Source organism: Empidonax traillii, unplaced genomic scaffold (assembly GCF_003031625.1).
Source record: "Empidonax traillii isolate 1590-97213 ecotype Southwest subspecies unplaced genomic scaffold, ASM303162v1 scaffold597:size822913, whole genome shotgun sequence".
Classification (NCBI taxonomy): Eukaryota; Metazoa; Chordata; class Aves; order Passeriformes; family Tyrannidae; genus Empidonax; species Empidonax traillii.
In genome coordinates, this window is record NW_020955790.1 from 725,076 (window position 1) to 747,799 (window position 22,724).

The 22,724-nt window shown below is 44.2% G+C and overlaps 1 protein-coding gene across 6 annotated transcripts in view; it reads right to left on the minus strand.

The window, feature by feature from the left end:
• Window positions 1-22,724, minus strand: part of GMPR (guanosine monophosphate reductase) — a 43,464-nt gene that overhangs the window by 8,768 nt on the left and 11,972 nt on the right. For 2 of the 6 annotated variants that reach the window (XM_027898453.1, XM_027898451.1), the window contains exons 5-8: window positions 18,872-18,953; window positions 16,629-16,735; window positions 11,348-11,390; window positions 5,007-5,166 (exon numbers count right to left, since the gene is read on the minus strand). In XM_027898453.1, coding sequence (XP_027754254.1) covers window positions 5,007-5,166; window positions 11,348-11,390; window positions 16,629-16,735; window positions 18,872-18,953 — 392 coding nt within the window. Of the gene's footprint in view, window positions 1-288; window positions 332-3,987; window positions 4,158-4,624; window positions 4,702-5,006; window positions 5,167-11,347; window positions 11,391-16,628; window positions 16,736-18,871; window positions 18,954-22,724 lie in introns of those variants that run through there. The other 4 variants (XR_003572838.1, XR_003572840.1, XR_003572839.1 and 1 more) reach the window with 4 other exon arrangements.

Consider the following 22,724-nt stretch of genomic DNA (forward strand, 5'->3'; position numbering starts at 1 on the left):
AGGTGTGCATTCCCCCCGGGTGACTCATGCCAGAGCATGGCATGTGGCATGTCCATGTGGCCTATGGACAACTCACAGTGGAGCAGGTTACAGAAAGAAGGAGTAGCAGGCAGAAACCATTACACACACGACCACAATGTCCTGTGTCACCCCTTTTCTCACTGAAGGAGCTGAGACAACTGAGCGTGGCCTGTGGCAAAAGTAAGGGGAGGTGAGACATGGCACGGCGAAGAGACGTGTCTGGCCTAAACGGAGCCTGAAAAAGGGGAAGGAAAGTTATTTACTTACCAGTTTGGTTAATTACCCAACAGTGATTAGAAATTTGAGTTAGCTGAGATTAAATGAAAAAAAAAGCAGAAAATCCCAAGTTAAAACTATTTTGCCAGCAACAAATGCCTACACAAAGGCCATGTGTGGAAGTCCTGGCTTCAGCTGTAATACAGATTATTTTCTTCCTAGGAGCTGGTACAGTGCTGTGTTTCGGATTTAGGATGACAATATAGTGATAACACATTGATGCTTTTAGTTGTTGCTAAGCAGTGCTTGCTCTAAGTCAAGGACTTTTCCTCGCACCACCCAGCAGCAGATAGGCTGGGAGCCTCAAGAAACTGGGAGGGGACACAGCTGAGATAGTTCATCTGAACTGGCCCAAAGGGACACTCCATACCATATGGCAGTACGCTTAGTATATGAACTAGGGAGAAGGCTGGCTGAGGCCACTGCTCAGGAACTGGCTGGGCATTGGTTGGCAAGTGGTGTGCAATTGTGTATCACTTGTTTTGCATGTTATTATTATTGTTGTTATTATTATGCCTTCCTTCTGTCCTACTAAACTGTCTTTATCTCAACTCATGCATTTTACTGGGGTTTTTTCCCAGTTCTCTCTCCCATCCCACTGGGGGATGGAGTGAGCAAGTGGCTGTGTGGTGTTTAGCTGCCTGCCAGGTTAAACCAATGACGATGGATTACATCAACAGCCACAAAAGTTGGCACACTTGGCAGAGAGCTGCATAAGCAAGTCAGCAGCAACTACTGAGGGTTGTGCAGCTCTGACGTGCCTCCCAGAGTTGTGACCCAAAACTAACCCCCTTTGCAGAAAGCAAGGAGAAGACAGAGCAACTGAGGCTCCCAGCGATGGGAAAGGTGTGCTCAGATGCTCTCAGCAGACACTGTCTTGCCAGCCACTGGATGGTGAATAAAAAAGGGAGAACTATTTGCTTCAGACTTTTTGCACAGGGTCCAGTCTGTGGTGTGCCTCCTGGCCAGCTCAAGGCTACTGCTGGCGTGGAGAGATGTGCGTGGTGGGGTGGGAATCCTGGCAGGGTGGCTGGGATAAAGCACACGTGATGGTGCCCTGTCAGCCCAGCAAAATGTGCATCACAATAAAGGGGTCAGGCTGCCCTGCAACCTTTTGAGTGGGGCATTAAATAAATGCAGGAACTGGGGGCAGGTCTTTCAGGCTATCATTCAGGAGACAGAATGAGATGGTCAGTAGCAGCCACGTGCTGGTGCTGTTCTGTGTCTGTGGCCCAAGTTTCACCCTGCAGTTAATATAAAGTGCCCAAACCCAGCTTAGTACCAGCTGCAAACTGCTGAGTGACCACCGTAAAACTGCATCATTCACACAAAACCTGTGAAACCTCAAAAGGGTTAATAAAAGCAAACTGGCTCTAACTGAACAATACTGCACACTGTCTCAGTCCCTGCCTGCCTGCCTTCCTTCTCTTCTCCCATAAAAGAAATGTAAAAACTGCCTTTCAGAAATCCCCAGGGAAGGGGGCAAAAATGTAAAAATAAACCAAGAGGTAAATGACATAAAAGTAATGAAACTGGGTACACAGACTTCATACAAAATTATACAGGATCAGCTGACATATTCATTACAAAAACAATTACTCTCATGACTTTATTCCCTGCTGCAGTCACCTCACCTTACCTGTCAATTTTAATGTAACAGTTTGCTGCAGGCTCAGGTTCCCCAGCCAGCATGTGTAGTTTTGAGAAAATGAAGTTAAGTGACAGGTAGTCTGATTCTGCAGGGGGCTGAGCACACCGAGCTCCCCACTGCTTGAATAAAACACTGTGAGTGCTCAGGCTCTTTTAAAGACAGAACAGCTTATTTGGGTCACTGATGCAGATTTACAGCTGGGCTTTTTAAATGCATATAAAGGAGCATCACTGACTTGACCTATTTGGGTCAAGTCTGGGGTATCCAGCATTTAAAATGCTGACTAAGAACCCTTTTGGTTCGGGTTTTCCATAAGCTAAACTACTAAGTGACTAAACTTCCTGTAACTTTTACTGTAAGAGCAATTCAAAGCAAAGCCTTGTGCTGTTTCAAATCACCCCTTCAATGCTCAGCACATTTACAATGCTGGATAACTAACAGTTGCTATTTTTAAACCATGGTGACACTCATGTTGGGAACAGGCCAAGCAAGACCGAGACCAAGGCTAGTATGAGTAGCCAGCTCTGTGTCACGGCTGCAACACGAAGAAGATAAGAATTGTCACCATCACAGCTAACAAGGGTTACAGGGTTTACAGATTTTTTAGTGTTTGGAGCTGTTGCTGCTAGCAGTAGACTCAGACTCCTTCTACGTTACCTAACAGTAGCACAAAAATGCAGCTTTTAAAAAAAAAAAAAAGGCAACAAACCAAAAAAACCAAGAACTAAAAATTTCAAATTGCGCTCCTTCTCCCTTGTTGCTGAGAAAGTTTGAAGGTTTCAGAACGGTCAAGGGACTCTCAAATCAAGGACTGAAATCAAAATACAGCTATGGATCAAGCAGAATTTGTACAGTACTGCCCATAATGAATTCAAAGGGGCTGTCTAGACTGAGCCAAATACAGCGCATTTCTGTACATCCCTTACTCTTGTAAGACAGAATACTTGCACTTTATCTCATTTTTATGGGGGACCAGTGTCAGTTAGTTCTGCTGGTGATAAATTTTGTTGTGGGATCACATACACACCCAGCTGGGTGGAGCCTTAGTCCTTTGGCCCGATGGTGCAGCCAGGTTTCTCAAACTTTTCCTGCCACTTTCACCAGCTCTGCAGAGGCCAGGCCTTAAATGACTGTGCAGCATGCCTGGGCTGCTCTGTGATCTCTCAGGGAGCTGCCATTAAGTACATGCCTGACCAGCATCAAGCCTTTCCAACATTCCAGCTGACTGAAGTACAGGGTAGCAAAGGAGAGGAAATTATCATTCGAATATAAGGCTGCCAGCACCACTATGTAACTGCAGCTGCCGCTTTTAAATTATGAGATACTTACTAATGCTGTCCACTCAGACCATTTGTTCAGAGGCTTTGATGACAAGCAGATTTGCTGGGGGACAAAAAAAAAAATAAGGAGCCCCAAAACTCTACACTGCTTCTGGGAAGTGGCACATGAACCCAGAGTGAATCAAAGCTCACAGATATGCAAGCACATCTTTCTGGTGCAGCATTTCAGCTTGTCTCAGATGCAGATGGCCTCTTGTGCAGTTCTTTCTTCTGCAAATAAACAGCTATGCTTGAAAGCAAAAACACTGAACAGGTTGCCCAGAGACATGGTGGGTGCCCCATCCCTGAAAACATTCAAAGCCAAGTTGGACAGGGCTCTGAGCAACCTGATCTAGTTGAACGTGTCCCTGCTCACTGCAGGGGGGTTGGACTAGATGACCTTTAAAGGTCCTTTCTAACCCAAATGATTCTGTGACTCTGTGATTTAGGCTAAAGGAGACCGGTGTAAATGCTCTGTGTCTAACCACTTTGCAAAGACCTAGGTGAAGTAGTGTACAATTTTATTGTAAAAAACCACCACAGGAGCCAATGTCAGGGCAGGGAACAGGAGGTGGGATCAAAAAGCTTTCTATCTCTCGTGATATCTGCTGTGGTTCTATCAGCTTGTCTCTCTACCAAAGCATGAATTCCGTTTTGTTTTGTGGACCCCATTCTGCTTGGCATTCCGTGCTGTCACCTTTACAGTGCTGCAACTCTTACCCGTGGTAGCAGCTGGACACGTTGGGAAAAACCTGTATGCTGGAGTGGTTGCAGCAGACGAGGCCAACAAAACCCATCAATCCTGAGTGTCTGGCTGGAACAGCAGGTAAAGTCACTGTTTCTGAGACTCTTGCAAACAGCAGCTTACCAGATGGGACCACAGCCTGAATCTACGCCAGCAGAGAAGAATCATAAGGGACCCCTCAATAAATCAGTGTATACAGTGAGACAGGAAACATTCTCTAACAAAGTATGTAAGAACCGTGTTGTCCAAGGGCAGTGACTAAAGCTGCCACTCATAAGAGAAAAGACACAGAGGTTTTCTGGTGTCATTTGCTTTTTCAAAGACTCAAGACTCTCAGCACTTTCCGGAGTCAAATAGCAATGCACAATAGATTCCTTTGCAAAGCCTGTCTTCCTTTCCTCTCCCCTGAGGATTTAAATTCAAAACCCAAGCTCCTGCATGCTGCATGACTTGAGGCTACTCTGGTGCTCTCTTACCCAAAAAAAGGGGTGGGAAAACTGCACAGCAGGCTTGTGCTGCCTGAGATCGCCAATTCACCAGGCACCCACTTTCTGCAAACAGAAGGGAGCATGTGGGCTAGCCAGGAACTCATACACCAACAGGACACCCAACCTGGACAAGCAGAGGGACAGAAACTGCAGCCTGTTATGCCATGTTCCAGCATTTAGTTCATACACGTGCCAAGAGACCTGTAAATCAGAACAATGCCTAATGACTACCCTGAAATTGCAGATAGTGCTGAAGTGACGGAACACCACACTGGCTGCAAATGAGTGAACATCGCTGCTCTCAGCTAGCCACCCCCAGCTCTTTCTCCCTGTGTCCCTCTTGATGTCATCCCTCCCTCAGATCTGCTGTCATAAGTGTAGGCAATAGCTTCTCGAATGGGAGCAGAGGTATGGGCCTGTTTCTAACAGATGCCCGATGCACAATTCTGCTGCAGAAGTTCCTGCATGGATGGCTCACTGCAATTGCTGCTGTGTGGAATTCATACCTGTATTCAGCAACCCCTCCTGCATGCTTCTTCATGGCTGTATCAGAGCTCATTCCATAGAAGAGTTTCACCTTCTTGCCATTCCTTTCCATAATCTCTCCAGCACACTGGTCGTGGCCTGCAAACATTCCTCCAAGCATGACAAAGTCAGCACCGGCTCCTGTGATCAGCAAAGTGACATGTAAGAAGGCAGGGAAAGAAGAGGGTGAAAGACATAGCAAGAATACAGTGATCTCCAAAAACAATAGCCAGCACTAAGCAGCTTGGTACAGAGTCCCCTCCTGTAACAGACACAGGGAACTTGGAAGAAAAGCTTTACTGAAAATCTGACACATGGTGAATTGAATTTCTCTGGTATTTTAAACTGAAAAAGTCCTTTTCTGTTGTGATGACAAAGATACAGATTATTCTACTCCACCCCACACTCTGTATTTTCAAACTCAGTTTTAACTCTTTACTTCATTATAGTATCTGAGCACAACTCCTTACTAAATACTACTGTGGCTGCAGTCACACAAGTCCTAAATGCAGCGCTGGGATCTGTTGAGCTCAACGCTGCACAGAGGAGAGGACAGTTCCTACTTGAAGAGCCTTCAAGGCCACAAGCTGTGAGTGGGAATGTACCCTGAAGGAAGGCATACTTATGAATGTAATGTACTCCTCCCAACAATGACATAAACAAGCAGATTTTTTTTTTTTCTACTGAAATTATGAATTTTTCAAGTCCACCAGCCATATGTGTTCAGTGTGCTTCTGGACAATCCCTTGTCAGAGAGATCTGAATGGGTCTTCATTTGGTTCCTGCTTAAAAACTCTGGGCCGGGGACCACCACCTCTGGTTCTGTGGTTCTCAGCATGCACTACAAAGGAGGTCTAACCCACAGCTACAACTGCTAAATATGTTCCAGATACTGAATAACAACTCTGAATACTCAATCATAACTGTTCAGTATGTCTATCTCCTCTGGCTTCATAAATCATGCTATTGGTTCCACTGGGAATAAGACCAGGAAGAAGGTTTTCGGAATCGCTCTTGGTTTTCTACTGTGACTTCCAATATTTCCAGCTGGGCTGGAACTATTCCACCAGCAGCTCCTCCTGTGATACTCAGGCATATCTAGTCTTGCTTGGAAAAGTTTGTCTTTTAGTCTTTTATGAGCCTGAGGTGACCCATCTCTGAAACAAAGCATTTTCCCATTTGTAACCTCTGCTTCTTCAGCATGTATGTGTCAGAACAGGTCTGCCCCTCTGCTCAGCTTCTTCCCAGAACTGGCAAAAGAACAGAGCTATAAACCTCACTTCATAGAAAGCAGATGAGCCTGAACTAAACCCACCCTGTTAAGAACACGTCTGAACTCTGGGGAGATCCCAGGCTAGATAAGCCTGGCATTAGGATTTGCACTGATCTCTGTCACTATCCAACAACAGCACCAGCCCTTGAAATCTGAAAAGTAGGTGAAATCACAATCAAATCTGCTCAGCTTCTGCCAAACCTGAATTTAGGAATATTTTGATCTTAGAACACATGACAACTGTGAAGTGTGCCAGTTCCCCTCCCTTGACCCTTTTGCCAAAGAGCAGACCTGGGAGCAGTGCCTGGGAGGGGAGTATCCAGCTGCTCTGCTGACCTCACCTCCCTATGCCTGGCAGTTGCTGGAAAGGAACACTGTGTCCATGGAAAAGGGATATTAAAAATGAGGCTTGTACAAAACTGCTGAGCACATCACAAGCAATATTTATAGCTAGGCACCCATTCAGGTGTCCCATCATGCCAGCTACCTGGCAGCTTTCTCCTGAGCTCTCTTGTTTCAGATGGTTGAGTTTTAAAGCCTCAGTTTGACTCACTTCTGATAGTACTATTAACCTGCCAAAACCAAAGGGAAACCTCATCCTTTTAAGACCTTCTTATAACTGGGGGCAAAGTCCTGTTTCTACCTGGCACAACCTTGCTTCATCTTTATAAAAAATAAGTACCCTGGGAAATCTAGCTTATGTCTTCTTCATGGGTGGAAGAAAACAACATGAGGAAGGAGGGACAGATTTGACGTCAGGGTTTCAAAGAGGGCGTTTAAAGAAGTCAAGAGCCTGCCAAAGGACATTCTGGACTCTGCCTTGTCAGTACTATCCCCTGATCCCCAATTCCACTGCCATCTCTGGATGTGGGTCTCACAGCCTCCAAATCATTAATGCAAAAGTCACATGAAATCTACACTTCAGCATCACAGAATTTTGGTTCCTGTGCACTTCGGTGTCTATTTATTATTTCTCTTTTGACTGCGTATTTTGGGAGGAAAGCAAATATGTTTGAATTACAGGATTGAAACTCATCCAACTTGAGTAACTTTTGCAAACTACAACATAATTCATCAAGCTCTTCCAGAAGAGAGGAGCTATGTTACAGCAGATGCAGCACGTCTAAACAAACGACACATGCTTGCTGCCCTGCCACTCCAGAAATGACAAGCCCATACTAAATATACTTTTCCAATGCTCTCCAGAACCTTCCACTATGTTTCAGTGTTGCAAAGATATCTGAAAGTTTCAAGTCTGTTCCACTACTATTCTACCAGCAAATATTTGACCAGGAAGCCATAGTAGGTTTCTAGCATGGTCTTTTCTTAGCTTATGCGAGTTTTTTTTTTTTTTTTGTATAACCACCAGAAGCACTGGTGATATTTGCAACATCCATCTGCATTCTTTTGCTTTCAAGGACAGATTGACAACGTGCTATAATTTTAGGTTGGGGGGGACTGGGAATACCTGGATAGTACAGGATGTGATGGAGTACACTGCACACAAGCATCCCACTAGCTCACCCAGAGTTTGCTAGACTGGTCCTGTTTCTACACAATGCCACTTTATTGCATGAGTTCCCCCTTGAGGCCTATGCTGTATCTGGGCTGATTTTGCTCATTCACGTTTCACCATGCCTCCTATTTCAAGCCATTACAGAATACGAGCGCTGATGCCAGCCCAAACTTGCAGCGCTCACGCAGTTCTGCTGGATCTGGATAGAGTCCCTCAGATGTCTTTTGTATGCCTGATTATACAAGTTACTGATAACAAGATTGGCTCTGCACGAATTCAGCTGGAGTCAGCCTGGATTTGTAGGCTGGGCAGCCCTCCAGGCAGATGCAGTGTACGTTTTCCTAGACTAGAGCTGGCCCTGGAATTAGCATTCACCTGTGCTCCAGCTGAGCCAGCAAGCCTTTGCAACAGTAGGTATACACACACAGCTACCGTAAACAGGAAAGAAAGCCAGTCCATGGTGATCTGTCAGGTATAATTTGCAGCTAGTATGTCCCCAATTGACTTTTTCGCATGAGTTTCTCTTCCTTTTCCCTCTCTCCTCCTGCATCTCTTCTCACCACTTCTGCAAGGAACAGCAGTAATGTGTTAAAGATGCTGGCATAGGATTCAAAAGGCACATTCTTTCCTGGCTGTGTCACAAAAAGTATATGTGACCTCAGGCAACTGAACTTAGTATTTCTGCTCTCTGCCTTCTCATGATTAAAAAAGGAGACAGTAGTGCCTCCCTGGGGCATTCTGAGAAATGTGTTCATGTTATCAGCCTTTCCAAGGGTACAGTTATATGAACCATCTGAGAGCTCAACATGAAGTTCTTTCATGCTTTTTCTCATTCCTGCATCAAAACAGCTCTTTTCTTTCCTATTAACCTATATCCTTTCCATTATCATCTCTAATACCCTGAGGCAGCAGGAATCTTCAGTTTACCAAATCCATACCAGGTTCCCATCCAGAAGTTCCAGAATTCCAGCAGTGTCCCTAAAAGTATCTGTTATTCCCAGCAACTTTGTCCCCCACCTTCAGTGCTTCCCTGTTCCTTGCCTTTTTAAATAGGCTTCTACTTTGTTTCCCCTCCATCAAAATGCCTAATCTGCCTCTGACTCCTGACACCAGTGAATGGTATCACCTTCCACTTGTAAAGCTTCTCAACATCTGCTTCCTGCTTCTTCACAGTTCTCCACTTGCACTCAATCCACTCTATTCCCTCTGTTTCCACAATTTACCTCCTCCAGTCACATCTTTAGCCATTTGTCAATGCTAGTCTTCACATTTGGGACTCCCTCACACTTCCCATGATTCAAATGGTTGCTTTGTCACTGCTTTACAGTGTATCATCACGTTTCATGACGATTTTGCAACGATCCACCAGAAAGAGAGCAGCATAATCACTTTAACCAAAAGTCCTCTTCGGGTCTCCTGCCCATGCTTTGTCCAGGCCCTTGCCCCTAGGTGAAACGGTGCTTCTCTGTGTTTTATCACCCAGTCTTTGTTATCCAGTACATTTATGCAACTCCCCCCCCCCGGGGGGCTCTAGCAAAGCACAGAGGTCTCTGCTAGACAATTCGGTATCAAGGCTTTGGCTTGTAAATGCTGGGCATGGCAGCTACCTTCTACGAGACTCACAGAGCCAATCACCTCACCAGCATTCAATAAACACTGACAGTAATAATGTTATCTCAAAGCTTATTTTGCTGCACACCTTTGACAAATGCACACCTGGCTCCAGCTAGTCACATGTCCACAGTGTGTCTGCCTCGGCTGTACATAACCAGATACAGTAACTTTATTGCTTCAGCGTCATCTCAATCAGTTCCAGCCCTGCACCTGTGATAAACAGCCAGACTGATCTGTCTGGTCTACTGTCAAGAGTACAACTACTGCCTGTATAATCTCAGCTTTCTGATGCTCCTCTGTCCAAGGGCCAATCCATGGTAGCCTTCAGACATTTACCACTACAAATCCCAGCACCTCCTGAAAATCAGCAAAGCCAGAATCTGCCCTTTCACAGGTTTCAAGCAGGTTTAGGTTCAGTTAGCCCAAAGAGATTACATGAATCCTTCAGACTTGTTATGAACACCACAAAGAAAAACATTTGAAACACTTTCAAGTTGCTTCCTGTTGTTCTAACTTCTGGAAATGCTCATACTGAAGAAAGGTCTTTTCCACAGGCCAGGTTTCTGCGCAGGCAGCTAGGAATGGACCAAGGTCACAGTCTCAGTTCACAAGCTCCCAGCACCAACACCACCAGGAAGAACCTGCTGAGCTGTGGAGCGAGAGAGAGCCAGGCAGAACAAAGACCTCACTGCAGGCAGCATATCAGAGTGGGCTGGACTTAGGAGAGGTTGGGGTTCAGCTATGCCGGAATCATCCAACTGTAAGTATCTATTCCCCATATCACATCACCCCTGGGTAACACACGGGTGATGTCAAATCCTCTGACCATGCACATTCCTTGCTGGTAGCTATCACTCCACAGCTGTGCTTAAAATTCTCTAATTAAGTCTTGCCTGTCACCTGACCTGTCTCAAAACAGGAGCTGTCTGCAAACTTAGAAGACAGATTTTGGTTTCAACCTTTCCAGGAGGTCCAGAGTTTTTCTTGGCAGGTCTGTAATCCGAGTTTAGGCCTGCCTCTACTTTCCATCCTTGCAAAGCTTCCTGCAAAGCAGATGTTCTGTATCATAACGTGCTATGCCTTGTTATCATACCACCCTGAAATTCCAATGCGAGACTCTGCTGTCTCACTGTATTCCAGGTATTACCCCACACAGATGTTTCCCAAGAGTCTGGCATTTTGGGGGAGTGCTTGTTGTCTCTGTGTTTAGCACCTGGTTCCCATATGCTGCTATAATAAGGTATGTCTAAGTGACAATCATGATTTTGACCCCCTAAACAATGTAACTTTCATGCCCAGCAGACAACACTCACATATTAAATTCTCTATCACCAAGATTCACCAGTGAAATTCACTGAAACTACTAGCACAAAAGCAAAATCTGTTAATTATTAACTTAGATGTTTTAGACATCTGCCTAGCTCTAGGGGATACAGTATAAATAAAATCTCATCTCTTCAAGTGGACAGCTGATCCCAAGAACATCTCCAGGGATCCGGCCTGCCTTTTTGTTTTGTTCTTCTGTCCAACACGCATTCCACCAGCTCTTCCTCTACTCAAGGCTCAAGTCAGCCAGATCTGGCAATGTTACAGGCATCTTTGAACCCTACTCAGAAGCAGCCCTTATCAGTTTTCTTTGTATGAGTGTCCCAGTGGCTGTATCTCATACAGACCTGGCAGATAATTTCTAAACAGCGCTTCGCCCACTCTTATGTTTTGCACTGCAGAAGCTGGACTGTCTGGTCCAAAGACCAAATTCACATCTGAAACATAAATTTCACTGGAGCCACCTGCAGGGACGAATGTAACCTACTGCTAATGGAATACACCTTCAGGGCCACACTGCCCCCTGCATCCCTGCTGACAGGGGTGCTGGAGATACACGGGGTGAAATGGGTGTCACAACACACCGTCCTTACCAAACGCTTTGGCGACATCTCCTGGGCAGCTGCATCCTCCGTCCTGCACAAAGAAAAGAGACAGTGAGTGGCAGGGAGCTCACTCTGTAAACACTAGAGCTCTGTGACCTGCGGCACAGCGGCCCCTGCTCGGGAACAGCGTGTCAAGAGCTGACCGTGCACTTGGTATATATATCATCTTGGCTACGCTTTTAGGGAATCCATATGATCCTTTCCACTGCTTTCCTCCCTGAGGCTCACTTACTCTACCGTATAGTCCACTGATAATACCACTGGTAACAGCAGCAATGCAGATTCCTGCCTGCAACTTCCTAAATCCCAGAAACCAGAAAATAAAACCTCTTCTAATGATCTGAATCATCTCCTGCCATTTTCATGATAGGCTGGGGGATACAGATGTACCACAACTTTTTACTTTAAACCACCGAAGACATTTAAAATTACTTTATCAGCAGTTTACAATACACTAAAAGGTCACAGAGGGAGGGGTGAGGGAACTTACCATGAACTATGTTGGATTCTATCTGATAATATCTAAGGAAACTGGTTAATCTAATCTTTGGTAAATGAAAATGAATCTCTCATCCTACTCCTCACTGTTTGCTACAGGTTTGTAAAGGAAACAGAAGCAACTTTAGATCTTCAGCATTTTATACCTACGCGTTTCAGTTTCAGTGCAAAGCAAAGAAATGGCTGATGAAGGGGTTTCGGTTCAGGGGAGGGAAGCTATGTATGTGTGACAGAGCTGTAAAAAAGGAACGGCACATAGCAGAGCTCATCATGTGCCATGGTTCTTTAGGTTTTGTAAAGGTCTGAGCACCAGATGAAAGATCCTTCTACTCTACACAGTCACTGTACCAGGAGGGCTCCCCGCTCCTTTGATGATCAGGATCCGTTGCAGACTGCCGACAGCTTGCCTGCTTTTGAAGCTACCCCCCAGCCTGTACGGTTACTTCATTTTATTTCACCTCCCTGTTGGCAGAAATGCATGCCTGTGTAAGACCTGCAGCTGAGCACAGCCAGACACCCCCACCATCAGCTGTATTAGGGCTGTCTTTCGTAGGTAGCTGGCAGCGGGGCTGCAGGTTAGACACTTTCTGTGCCCAGAAAAGGATTCAGACACAAACTGAGCAGGTGGATCCAAAAGTGAGTGGCTTTTCAAAGGGCATCCCACTGCAAACAGCACCTGGTAGGACTTTAAAGGCTTTTACTCCATTTGCTGATAACCTCTAGCACATTATGCCTTTTGTTGAGCTTAGACACCCTTGCTGTCAGCTCCAGAAAGAAATGCCGGGCTGACAGCTGAATCTCTCTCCTGTTAAGGGCTCTGCTTGTGCAATTCTTTCCCTCTGATAAGTCTGTCAGAGCCTGGAGGAGGGTGTGAGTGCATATGCATGTGCATGTGTCAGGGGAAGAAGAGCTGAGGTAGAAAGAAGGGTCTAATGATCTTCAAAGAGCAGTGTCAGGAATCTGCCTGACTCCTACTGTCTGAGAGATGCTGGCTATGAATGCTCTCCGGTAGATGGGTTTCAGTCTGTTGTTGTTGGGTGGCTCAGTGTCTGACTTTTATAATTAACCCAGAGGTGGCAGTGATGGAGGTTTTATGCTTTACGCTTTATGCTAAGGATGGAGGCCTTAATGTGTAATCATTAATCATCGGCTTCAAAAAATACCACTTTGAATGTCGCCAAATCGCAGAATGCTGAGCAGCTTAAGAGTCTTGCCCAAAAGCTCATGAATTACTATTTAAGATAAAAGGACTGACAATGATGATTCATACCACTTCTTTATCTGTAGATGTCTCCACTTACTTCACCAATAACCAGGTAAATTTAGTGATTCACATAAAAGGGAAACAAAAAGGGAATGCACTAAGCAGTTATGTCAGAAGATGTTGTTTAATACAGCTCCATGCATTAAAACACTTCATTCTGTGTGAGAAATCTGTTTAGAAAGTAAGACTGTTCTGCTGCTGCATTGCCTGGGAAGCTTCCCCCTGCAATTCAGCCTGTCCCAACAGGGGCCTGGGTGTGGATTCAAAATGACTTGTAGACTGCTGGGCTTCAGTTATGGAGCTTATTGCAGGCTCAGCCTCTACCTCAGAACCCTGGGGAAGTTTATCTGCACAAATCCACTTCTGAATTCAGGAGAACTGGTAAAATTCTGAAGTAAGCCTACTGGAGAGGGTGGTCATGATGCCAGCAGAGGGCATGATTCTGAGGCAACTGGGTGTTAGGAAGAAGGAAAGCTGAAAGCACCTTTCCAGTCAACAGAATAATTTTAATGTGACTAAAATAATGTTATTGTCCCCAGGTTTGTTCTCCAGACAGGCAAGCCATTTTACAGCAAGAACATTTAGGCTGAGTGAAAAAAAATACAGTATGGAAAACCAGTATGGACTGGTTGAACATTTAATATTATATTATTTATAATATTATATTATAATTATATTTTGTAATGACATTATAAGTATGATTTATGTTTTAAGCAACCTTTATAATGAACTGCATAACCAGTGCTTTCTACAGTATCAGCACACAGATTGCTATTTATTATGCACAGGATATATGAAGTATGTGGCATATACAGCAGTAGAAAGAATACATATGATGCTTTCTTCTGAACTACATATACTGGGCTCACTTCTGTGTGGGAAGTTTTCTGTGTGGAAGAAGAGATGGTATGGCCAGGTAAGTCATTCTTTTCACTGAATGCTGGTGGCCCTGGCAGCGTGAAGGGCAAACGGGAATCTCTATCAAATGATAGCCAAATGAGAGAGGACACATGCAAGGCTGCTTTCCATTGCCCAGATTACTGGCTTACTAGAATATATGACTACCTCTCTGTCCAGCAGAGCTCTCTGACCTACAAGAAACAGAAACTTTATCTCAAGCAGGGCGTTGCTGAATGAGCTTTCCTGCTACGTGGCCCCTCCACTGTAACTCTCTGCTGCACTTGCTCAAGGCCGATGGATTAGTGAGAATGAAAATTGAGACTACTGGCTACCAGACAAACAGCATGGGACAGGAACAGTGCCTGTATCTTAGACAGGGTTTCCTCTGTGCTTTCAGCGAGTCATGAAAGATTCATTTCTGAGGTAAGCTTTGAGTCTTACAGATAATTTAGCATGAGGAAAGCAACCGGTGCAATTTTACCTCCCCCTTTTCTGTGTCAGTGACTAGAGAGACACCAGGCGTTCACTTGGACTATCATGTTTGCCTGAAAATTGTCACCTTTTTTGTCAACGTATCAGTTCCAAAAATCACACATGATCACTTCAGTAATACGACTGTTTAAAATCCCAGTCTGTGCTCCTATCCTATCAGAGCTACTGAAGAATGGGGTTCAATCATGTAATTTTCCTTGCAGTGCCTGAACTGTGCTCAGCACCATGACTTTCTCATTCCAAGACTTCTATTCCTTCATATGGCAGTTGAGCCAACACAACAAGAAAGAGGAACAATTCGAGGAAGGTACTGGACAAGACAGAAGTGGATATAAGGAAGTGCCCCAAGGGACCACATCACACCATTGGCTATAATCTACATGAAGCTGGCTGGTAGGCTTTGAATCTTTTCACATCTTTCCTGCTACTTCCATATCAATGTAAAAAAACCTGCAGGACACAGTTTCTCTTGACAGACTGACATAGATAGCTGCCTGCAGTGATCTCTTTGGCTCAGGTAGGGTATGCCCCTTCCTGAACCCCCAGAAAGATAGCAGTGAGACATTTTGAGGGATGCCATGTATACTTGTTGCAACTAGACCCAATTCTATACTTAGGATTGCTGCCATATGGTGTTTTTCCCACATGAGGATACCTCTCTTCCGTGATATTCTTGCCAGAGCTCCGGCAACAGACATGCAGTCCAGCCTTTTCTTTCCATAATAAACACACCAATACCTATCTGAACGCTCCAGAATTCAGGCATGTCCCTACCCTTGCTTTTCTCTCCCAGCTTGGGTGACAGAGTTGAGTTGCAGTGTTGTTATAGACCTCAGCTGCAGCTGAAGGTACTTCTCTTGGCCCAGATGTTGTAGGAGACAGGTATTAAAACTTCCCTCCTATATTCCCTCCTACATTCCACAATGTCTAGGGGGGCTGAGAGCTGTGAGCTCATGGAAGCCAACATGACCTAAGCAGGTCAGGAACAGATCCATTCCCAAAGCTGGAAAGAAGTAGTGCAAAGCTATCTATTTTTTCAACAGTCTAAATACACACTCTGTTTTCTTGTAAAATCAGGACAGCATCCTTCTGAGGGCTGCTAGCAGAAAATGCTTATTGCAAAACTAGGATGGGTCTCTGAGCACCACTGCTAGAATGACACCTATACTTATCCAGCCTTCATTAGAAACGAGTCAGTCTTTCATGCTCTATTGCACACACGTTCTGCTCTCTGCTTTAGACATAAACATTTGTAATACTGCCCAAGTCATAAAAATCACAGACTGCTTTTCTTTTTTTTCCGAAAGATTCATATAGAGGAGCCTTGGAGAGGAGGGAATGTACATGCATTAACAATAAAGAGCAAGAGAGATCTGGGGCTGCGTAAGCACACAGGAACTCTGAGTGCTGCAGACTGCAGTCCAGCTCAGTCTAGAGCCATGCTCACAGATTTACTTTTTTCTGTGTGAGGGGAATCTGGCCTTGCTGGTAGAGTGGGAACTGCCATCAGCAGGCAGTACGGATAAGTGCTCTGTTTTCTCTACAGGCTTGTTATTTCCCCAGAGCTTATGCGAGAATGTAAGAGGCTCACGTGCCAGCTGTGCTCAAAAGAGCCACGACAAACACTCCTGTACCTGTACACAGAGCTCTGTGAGGATGAGATCTGAATCAATCCAACCAGGGCACAGATGGGCTCATATCATTTCACCTTGTACTCCCTTCTACTGCCTGCCTGCCTGCCTGCCCCTCAGTCCCGCTCTCTGGGGAAAGCCATGTTTACTCCTTTTTCAGAAATCTTTCACAGGAATTACTGTTTGCTTCAATGTGAAAACAATCTCAAGCTTCCTATTTTGTTCACGTAACAGTTTACTCTGTTCAGACAGCGAGAAGCATATTTCCAAAGGCAAAACCAGGAGAGAGGTGACCACATCTTTTTAACATGAAAGGGAGTCAGTTTCCTTACATCTAGATCTCCACTGACTACCCTAGGAGCTAGTGCAGGGATCAACTGGACAGAAGGATAGCCCTTAACATGCAAGGTACTAGACTGTTTGATTCTCCTATTCCACAACAATTTGCACAGTGGGAATCTGAGAGTAGATGATAGTTACTTACAGAGATGATATGTCCTTTCAAGCCATGTGCTGAGTCTGCACACTCAATAACAGCACTTAGCTGTGGATAGCCCACCCCTGTCTTAATGCGAGTGGTACACACAGAACCTAGACGAGAGAACGAGAGAAATAAACACAGCCCATTAGGATGACAGAAAAGGTTCAGAAAAAATGTGTTTCTACTGGTATTGCTTTTCTCTCAAGAAGTCACTGTTGCCAATGCTGGTTTCTCACAGATAAAAGGAACACACAGGAACTTGAATTTTGAAATGCTATCAATGCCACTTCGTGGGAGCTGTGACTGAGGAGACCAATATCCCCCTTTCTTCTCCAGGGCAAGTCCCAGTTTAGGCCTCATCAGTAATGCCTCTCAGTGAGGGTATTACTGTATCACAAGAAAGTAAATCTGACAGAAGTGCCTGTAGGGAAGGGGGCAAAAGGACCAGAGTCACAACCCATGAGACTCAGCAGCAACATTTAATACTTGAATATTTCTTCCAATAAATATTTCTATCTCTTTTCTACATGTTTGTAAAAATAATTCTCAAGGAAAATCTGCGCTTCTCTTTTCTTTTTTTTTTTTTTGGTGATGATTTTCCTCGAGAAAAACTCATCTTTGGCTAATACTTAAAGCAGAAATATTTGGTTGATTGCAGTATTTGGGAATATTAAAAAAAACTCAGCACACAGCATTTATAAATGAGATAAGCAGTCATCAGAAAGCAGTAACATGGCTATAGATCTTTTGGAATACCTTCTCTATTTTTGTCCTCAAATTAAGAGTCAAAATGAGGACTGCTTTTTTCCAGTCTAGGTCCTATAATTTAGAATAACAAGAATTTAAAATCAGATTCTAAACCAAATGCAGTGAAACCTGGATCCCTTCACCCAGTTGATACCCAGGTATACTCAAGATACCAGTAAAATAAAAGTTCCCAGAGATCCTGCAAAGAACTGACAAAGTGAAAACAGTGAGAAGAATTCCTGCAAAGTAGGAAGAAAATTAGTTTCACTATAGTCTCCACAGGGCATGTACTTTACAGTGTATGTAATGCTTTATGATAAATCACTGCTATTTTCCACAGGATGAACCATTATCTGGAAAAGAGCCTCAAGACCTGAGGGAGGAACATTTGTTACTTGTGGGTTTGGGTGGTCAACTTGTGGAGACCTGTTCAGGAAGATCTCCAGGGAGGACTACACAGCATTTACTCATATTGCTGTGTTTGAGGCTACAAACTATAATTATGCTTCTTTTAAATCTAAATTTGCCTGTTACAATTACACCATGACATCTCCATTGTTTATTCCTCATGTGCTTTGCAGTATTTATTGTTTACTGTCTTCCCAGGCAAAACTGCAACCTTTTATTACATGATTTTTCTCTGCTCAAGTTATCCATTCATGGACCATAACTACTTGGCATTGCAGAGTAAACAATCTGTCTGCACTGCGCTGGTTGATCACAGCTATACTGTCAGTGGCATTTGTGCTAGCCACTTTAAAATCTAGCCCCCATATGGGGACTCCAGCTGCAGTCTGTGAAGAAACACATGAAGAAAGGAACAGGGAGAGGAAAAAAAACCCAAGGAAAAGAATATGGCAGTGTATGCCAGAAAACGATATTAGGGAAGACAAGACAGGAAAAGAAGTTTAGGGTCTCCTCATTTACCCATGGGAATGTCAGAGTGATAAATAACATATAAGTGCATTAATGTAAGTTTTAGCTCCCAGGCAATAGTAACAGGTAGAGGCAATGTTATCCACACTTCACAATTAATGTAATTTCATCTTTGAAGACATTGACAAGATGGGCAACCTCAGCTTCAAAGAACACAAATCACTAAACCATTTAGAAACCCATCTTTCTCTGATAGAAGTGGATACCTGAACACAGTATCCTTTGAGCTTTAGCTGGGATGACTCAGCCTCTTTTCAACAGGCTAGAAAAGTGTTCCTAAACACAACACATGTTCTCAGTGATAATGTCAGGAGCTCAGACAGCTCAGTGCTTCCAATAACAAGCATCTTCGCTGACTGAAGGTGCAATATATAACACTTTGCAGTACAAAACACTAGCACCTTCTCCATGTATTTCTTAAATATACTGTGTGCAAGGGCACTGGTATTTTATTGACCTGAGTGGATCTAGGCATTCTAACAAGCAAGAAAACAGTATTATACATTGGTTCCATCTGGACAATTCCTCCAATTGTTACCAAAAATCATGCTTATTTGACTTACCTGGTCCAATACCCACTTTAATAATATCTGCTCCGGAAAGAATAAGTTCTTCTACCATCTCTCCTGTCACCACATTACCTGCCTAGACAGAAGGAACAATATGACATGTATGGGAGATTTCAGGACTCCTGCAATAAAGATTAATGACAATAACGTAAAGTTTTATCCACAGCTTTTACAGGTTTAACTATACAGAGTAAGGAAGAATATGGTTCACCATACTGCTCACTGCACACACCACAGAGATCAAACCAATCATACAGGTAAATTCTCAAGTCAAACGAATTTAATGATTGCTCCGGTAAACCCTGATCCTTAGGACCCAATCAGGATATGCACTTTGTCATCCATCCCCCTAATCCTCACACAGAGGCTCTCAGCCACATCATCCCTAACCATATAGGCTATACTTCTCCCTTACATAACGTGGAACCTCTCCTGCCCTGCCTATCTCTCCTGAACAGCCTGTAGCCCTCCATGCCATTTGCCTACCTCACTTTGTGGGGAGATGTTTGGATCTTGTTTAAAATCCTGGAAAACCTCTTTTTTCTTTAGGATTCAGTATTTTGTTACTGAAAGAGTAAGTAAGATACTATTCTTGGAATTTTGCACATCAGTGCCAAAATTGGTATGTACATGCAGGCTATGTAAATAACAGCATTTATACCACATTCATTCATTTGGTTGTGGTGATGCCAGAAGTGAAAAAAGGGGGTTGGCTCCCTGTGCATGAACTTTGCAGAGATACAGAAAGCATCCTGTTTAGGCTGACATCTTCTTTGAAAGAAGTTCTGAATTAGTTTGTGTTCTTCACCATGTATTTTCCTTGCACTTCAATAGCTCTTTTCCTCCTTTGGCCTGCATCCTTGATACATTAATTGAAAGAGATGGCAGCCCTCTCAGCCTTTTGCTTCTTCTACTGATCTTCTTCTTCTACAGGCTCTCCTTGTCCCTAATCAACTGCTTAGTCTCTGTCTGCCTTCATATCAGACTGACCTGAGCAATGAGAACTGTCCACAGGGGTACAGATGAGTTCTCACCAGAGCTTTGCACGACACTTGCCTTTTCTGTGGAAGTATCTTGCCTGACACACGGGAATGCATTTGCCCGTGTCACACTGGTGGGTCACAGTCACCTCGTGATCCACTCATGCTTCCAGGAACATTCACCTCCTCCAATGTTTCCAAACTGTAGCAGACACTCATGGCACTTCATCTGACATTGTGTTACCTATTATGTAGTAATATACCATGAGATACAGACCTTCCTGGTCCATGGATGCTGTGAAATCCAGAATATGAAGTGGACAAGTTCGGACGTCACAACAAAGAAACCTGCGTTTCTTGAACAATGTTTTTCGGCAATCTAAATTCAAAAGGACCTGCCTGTGAATGTCACTCTTTCATACATCTGCTGACATCAAAGCACGAATGGTCGAGCCTGAGAGATGTGTTAATGAGACTTTCACCCATCAGAAGACTGCTGGAGTCCAGCTCCTCACAGTCACGACCAGCAGATCTAGCCTTTCACTGGCTGGATAAGCTGGATGAACATGAAGCTAATGGTGTCAACCTGGTCACTTTAGAAATGGGTGTTTCCTCTCAGGAAAGGAAATAACCACAACTGGCATTAACTAAGCTTCTATTTGGGATGCTTCCTTGGTGAAAGTGCCAAATCGGCCTAGCCACTGAAAAAGCCTCAAGAGCTTAAACACTGGTGGGTCAGTGCAATGCAGTTCATGGCACTGCTGCCTGTGTGGCTGTCGTACTCCCCAGCAGTGTGAATACAGGTCACTGAGATTTTAAATTAACTCTGCAGGTATTTAGTAAAGAGGAAGGTTACTAATCGTGGTGTGGTCAGTAAGGAGCTGGCTGGCCAGGTAGCCAACTGTCTCTTTCTCAGAGTCCCTACCTACGTGCCTGTGGGGATTTTGCTTTTGATATACCCACCTGAAAACACCTGAGAATGTCAGCGCAATGAATTTACTGATGACATTATTCAGATACAAAGGAACTTTTTTTTTCCTGAGAAGCTATAAAACAACCTTCTAGCACACACTTGGTAATTGGCTTGCAAAACACTGTAATAAGTGCAGAAAGCTACCAGTCTATGCCTTTTCAGTTAAAGAAACATTTCGATGCAAGCACAGTGAGACAACACAGGCCCTTGCATGTGTCCAAACGTGAATCTGATGGATCAGCAGTCAGAGTTACGCTGAAGATTAATTCCCTTGCCAGGAGTGTCCTCTGTCCAGAGGACTTTCAGGAAAAAAGACAGTCTTCAAGGAGCAAAGATTTCAAATGACATTTGAATCCTATTCAAAGAGGATTTATGAGCTAAAACCTAGGCTTTGAGTTACGCTTGAAAACAAACTGTTAGCCAGTACATTTTCAGACCATGCAAAGGGCTGCATAAGGCAAATGAATGCTGACATAGCACATCCTGAAATGACTCACTCTAGCTGTACTAACTGCATTCCCATACTCTGAGGGAACACTGTATGGGAATGCAATCCTGTAAACTGCGCCCCACGATTTAAGAAGGATGTGAAAGGCTTTGAATGTGCCAGAGAAGGGTAACAAAGTTGGTGACAGGGCTGGAAAGCACGTCCTGTGAGGAGTGGATGAGGACACTGGGTTTGTCTAGCTTGGAGAGAAGGTGCCTCAGGGGTGACCTCATTGCTCACTACAACTTCCAGAGGAGGGAGAGTGCAGAGAGAGATGCTGACTTCTCCCTGGGATCCAGTGACAGGATACATGTGAATGGCTCAAAGCTGTGTTCCTCAAAGGAGGTTCAGACTTGACAAGAGGAATCAGTTCTTAACTGAGAGAGTACACAAACACCTGAATAGGCTTCCTAGGGAGATGGCCAGTGCCCCACACCTCTCTGTTTGCTTCCCAGGCCCTCCCCCACACTCTTCTTGTAAAGTGGAGGAATGCTGGCTAGCTTTTGGTCAGACTCCCAAGACCTTTGGTAGGTGATTGAGAGGGGTCCTGCTCAAATATCTCCTATCTCCTTCAGTACTCTGGGATGAATCCCATGAGGCCCATCATCCCATCAGACATGTGCAACACAAGTTTGGTTTGAATTTCAGCTCTGTGGCTTGTCTTATGTCTACAGCACGTTCCCAACTAGAAAAACTGCACAAAATAAATCTGCCTGAAACAGGAGTCAGGTTGCTCACATCTCCTCTTTTGCACTTGTACCAAAATGGGCTACTCATTTGTGGAGATCTGAATTTAGGATCTAGAGATGATACTATAGGACTTAGCAAGTGTTCGTAGCAGCAGCGATATGGGCAGAGTAGGAGGCAAATCCTAAAATCCTTAGTTAGTATTTTCTTAGTTTTTATTGAAACAAAACTCCTGCTGAAGTCAACAGGAGCTACCCAGGGAATGCTGGGTGAGGATTATTCTCCACTTACTGATTTTTGGCTCCTATTTCACCACTTATTTATTTTTACAGAATTTTACTTCCCCCTTTTATTAGCCTGAAACAGCTGACAAGCCACCACCTGAAGCACTTATAAAAACAGTGATACCGTAAAGCAGCTATTTGTGGTCTATCACACAGGAACACTTAACTTTGCTCAAACCAGCATGGTATTGATTAAAAATAAAATAAAATATAAGAGTCAGGAAATAAAAAATATAAAATAGGTACAGCGTTTCTAGCTAAGTGCTGCTTCCTTGCTGCTCAGTGGTAATTTGTTATACTAAGTGCTGTACCCTCCAAGGTGGGGTGATGGAGAGCGTGCCGCCTACAGCACTAAGGAAGCAGTTTACATTTGGAAGGCAGATGACTCCCTGTGCTGTACCACAAAAAAAGCACACTAAAACTTGGTGAAGTACTG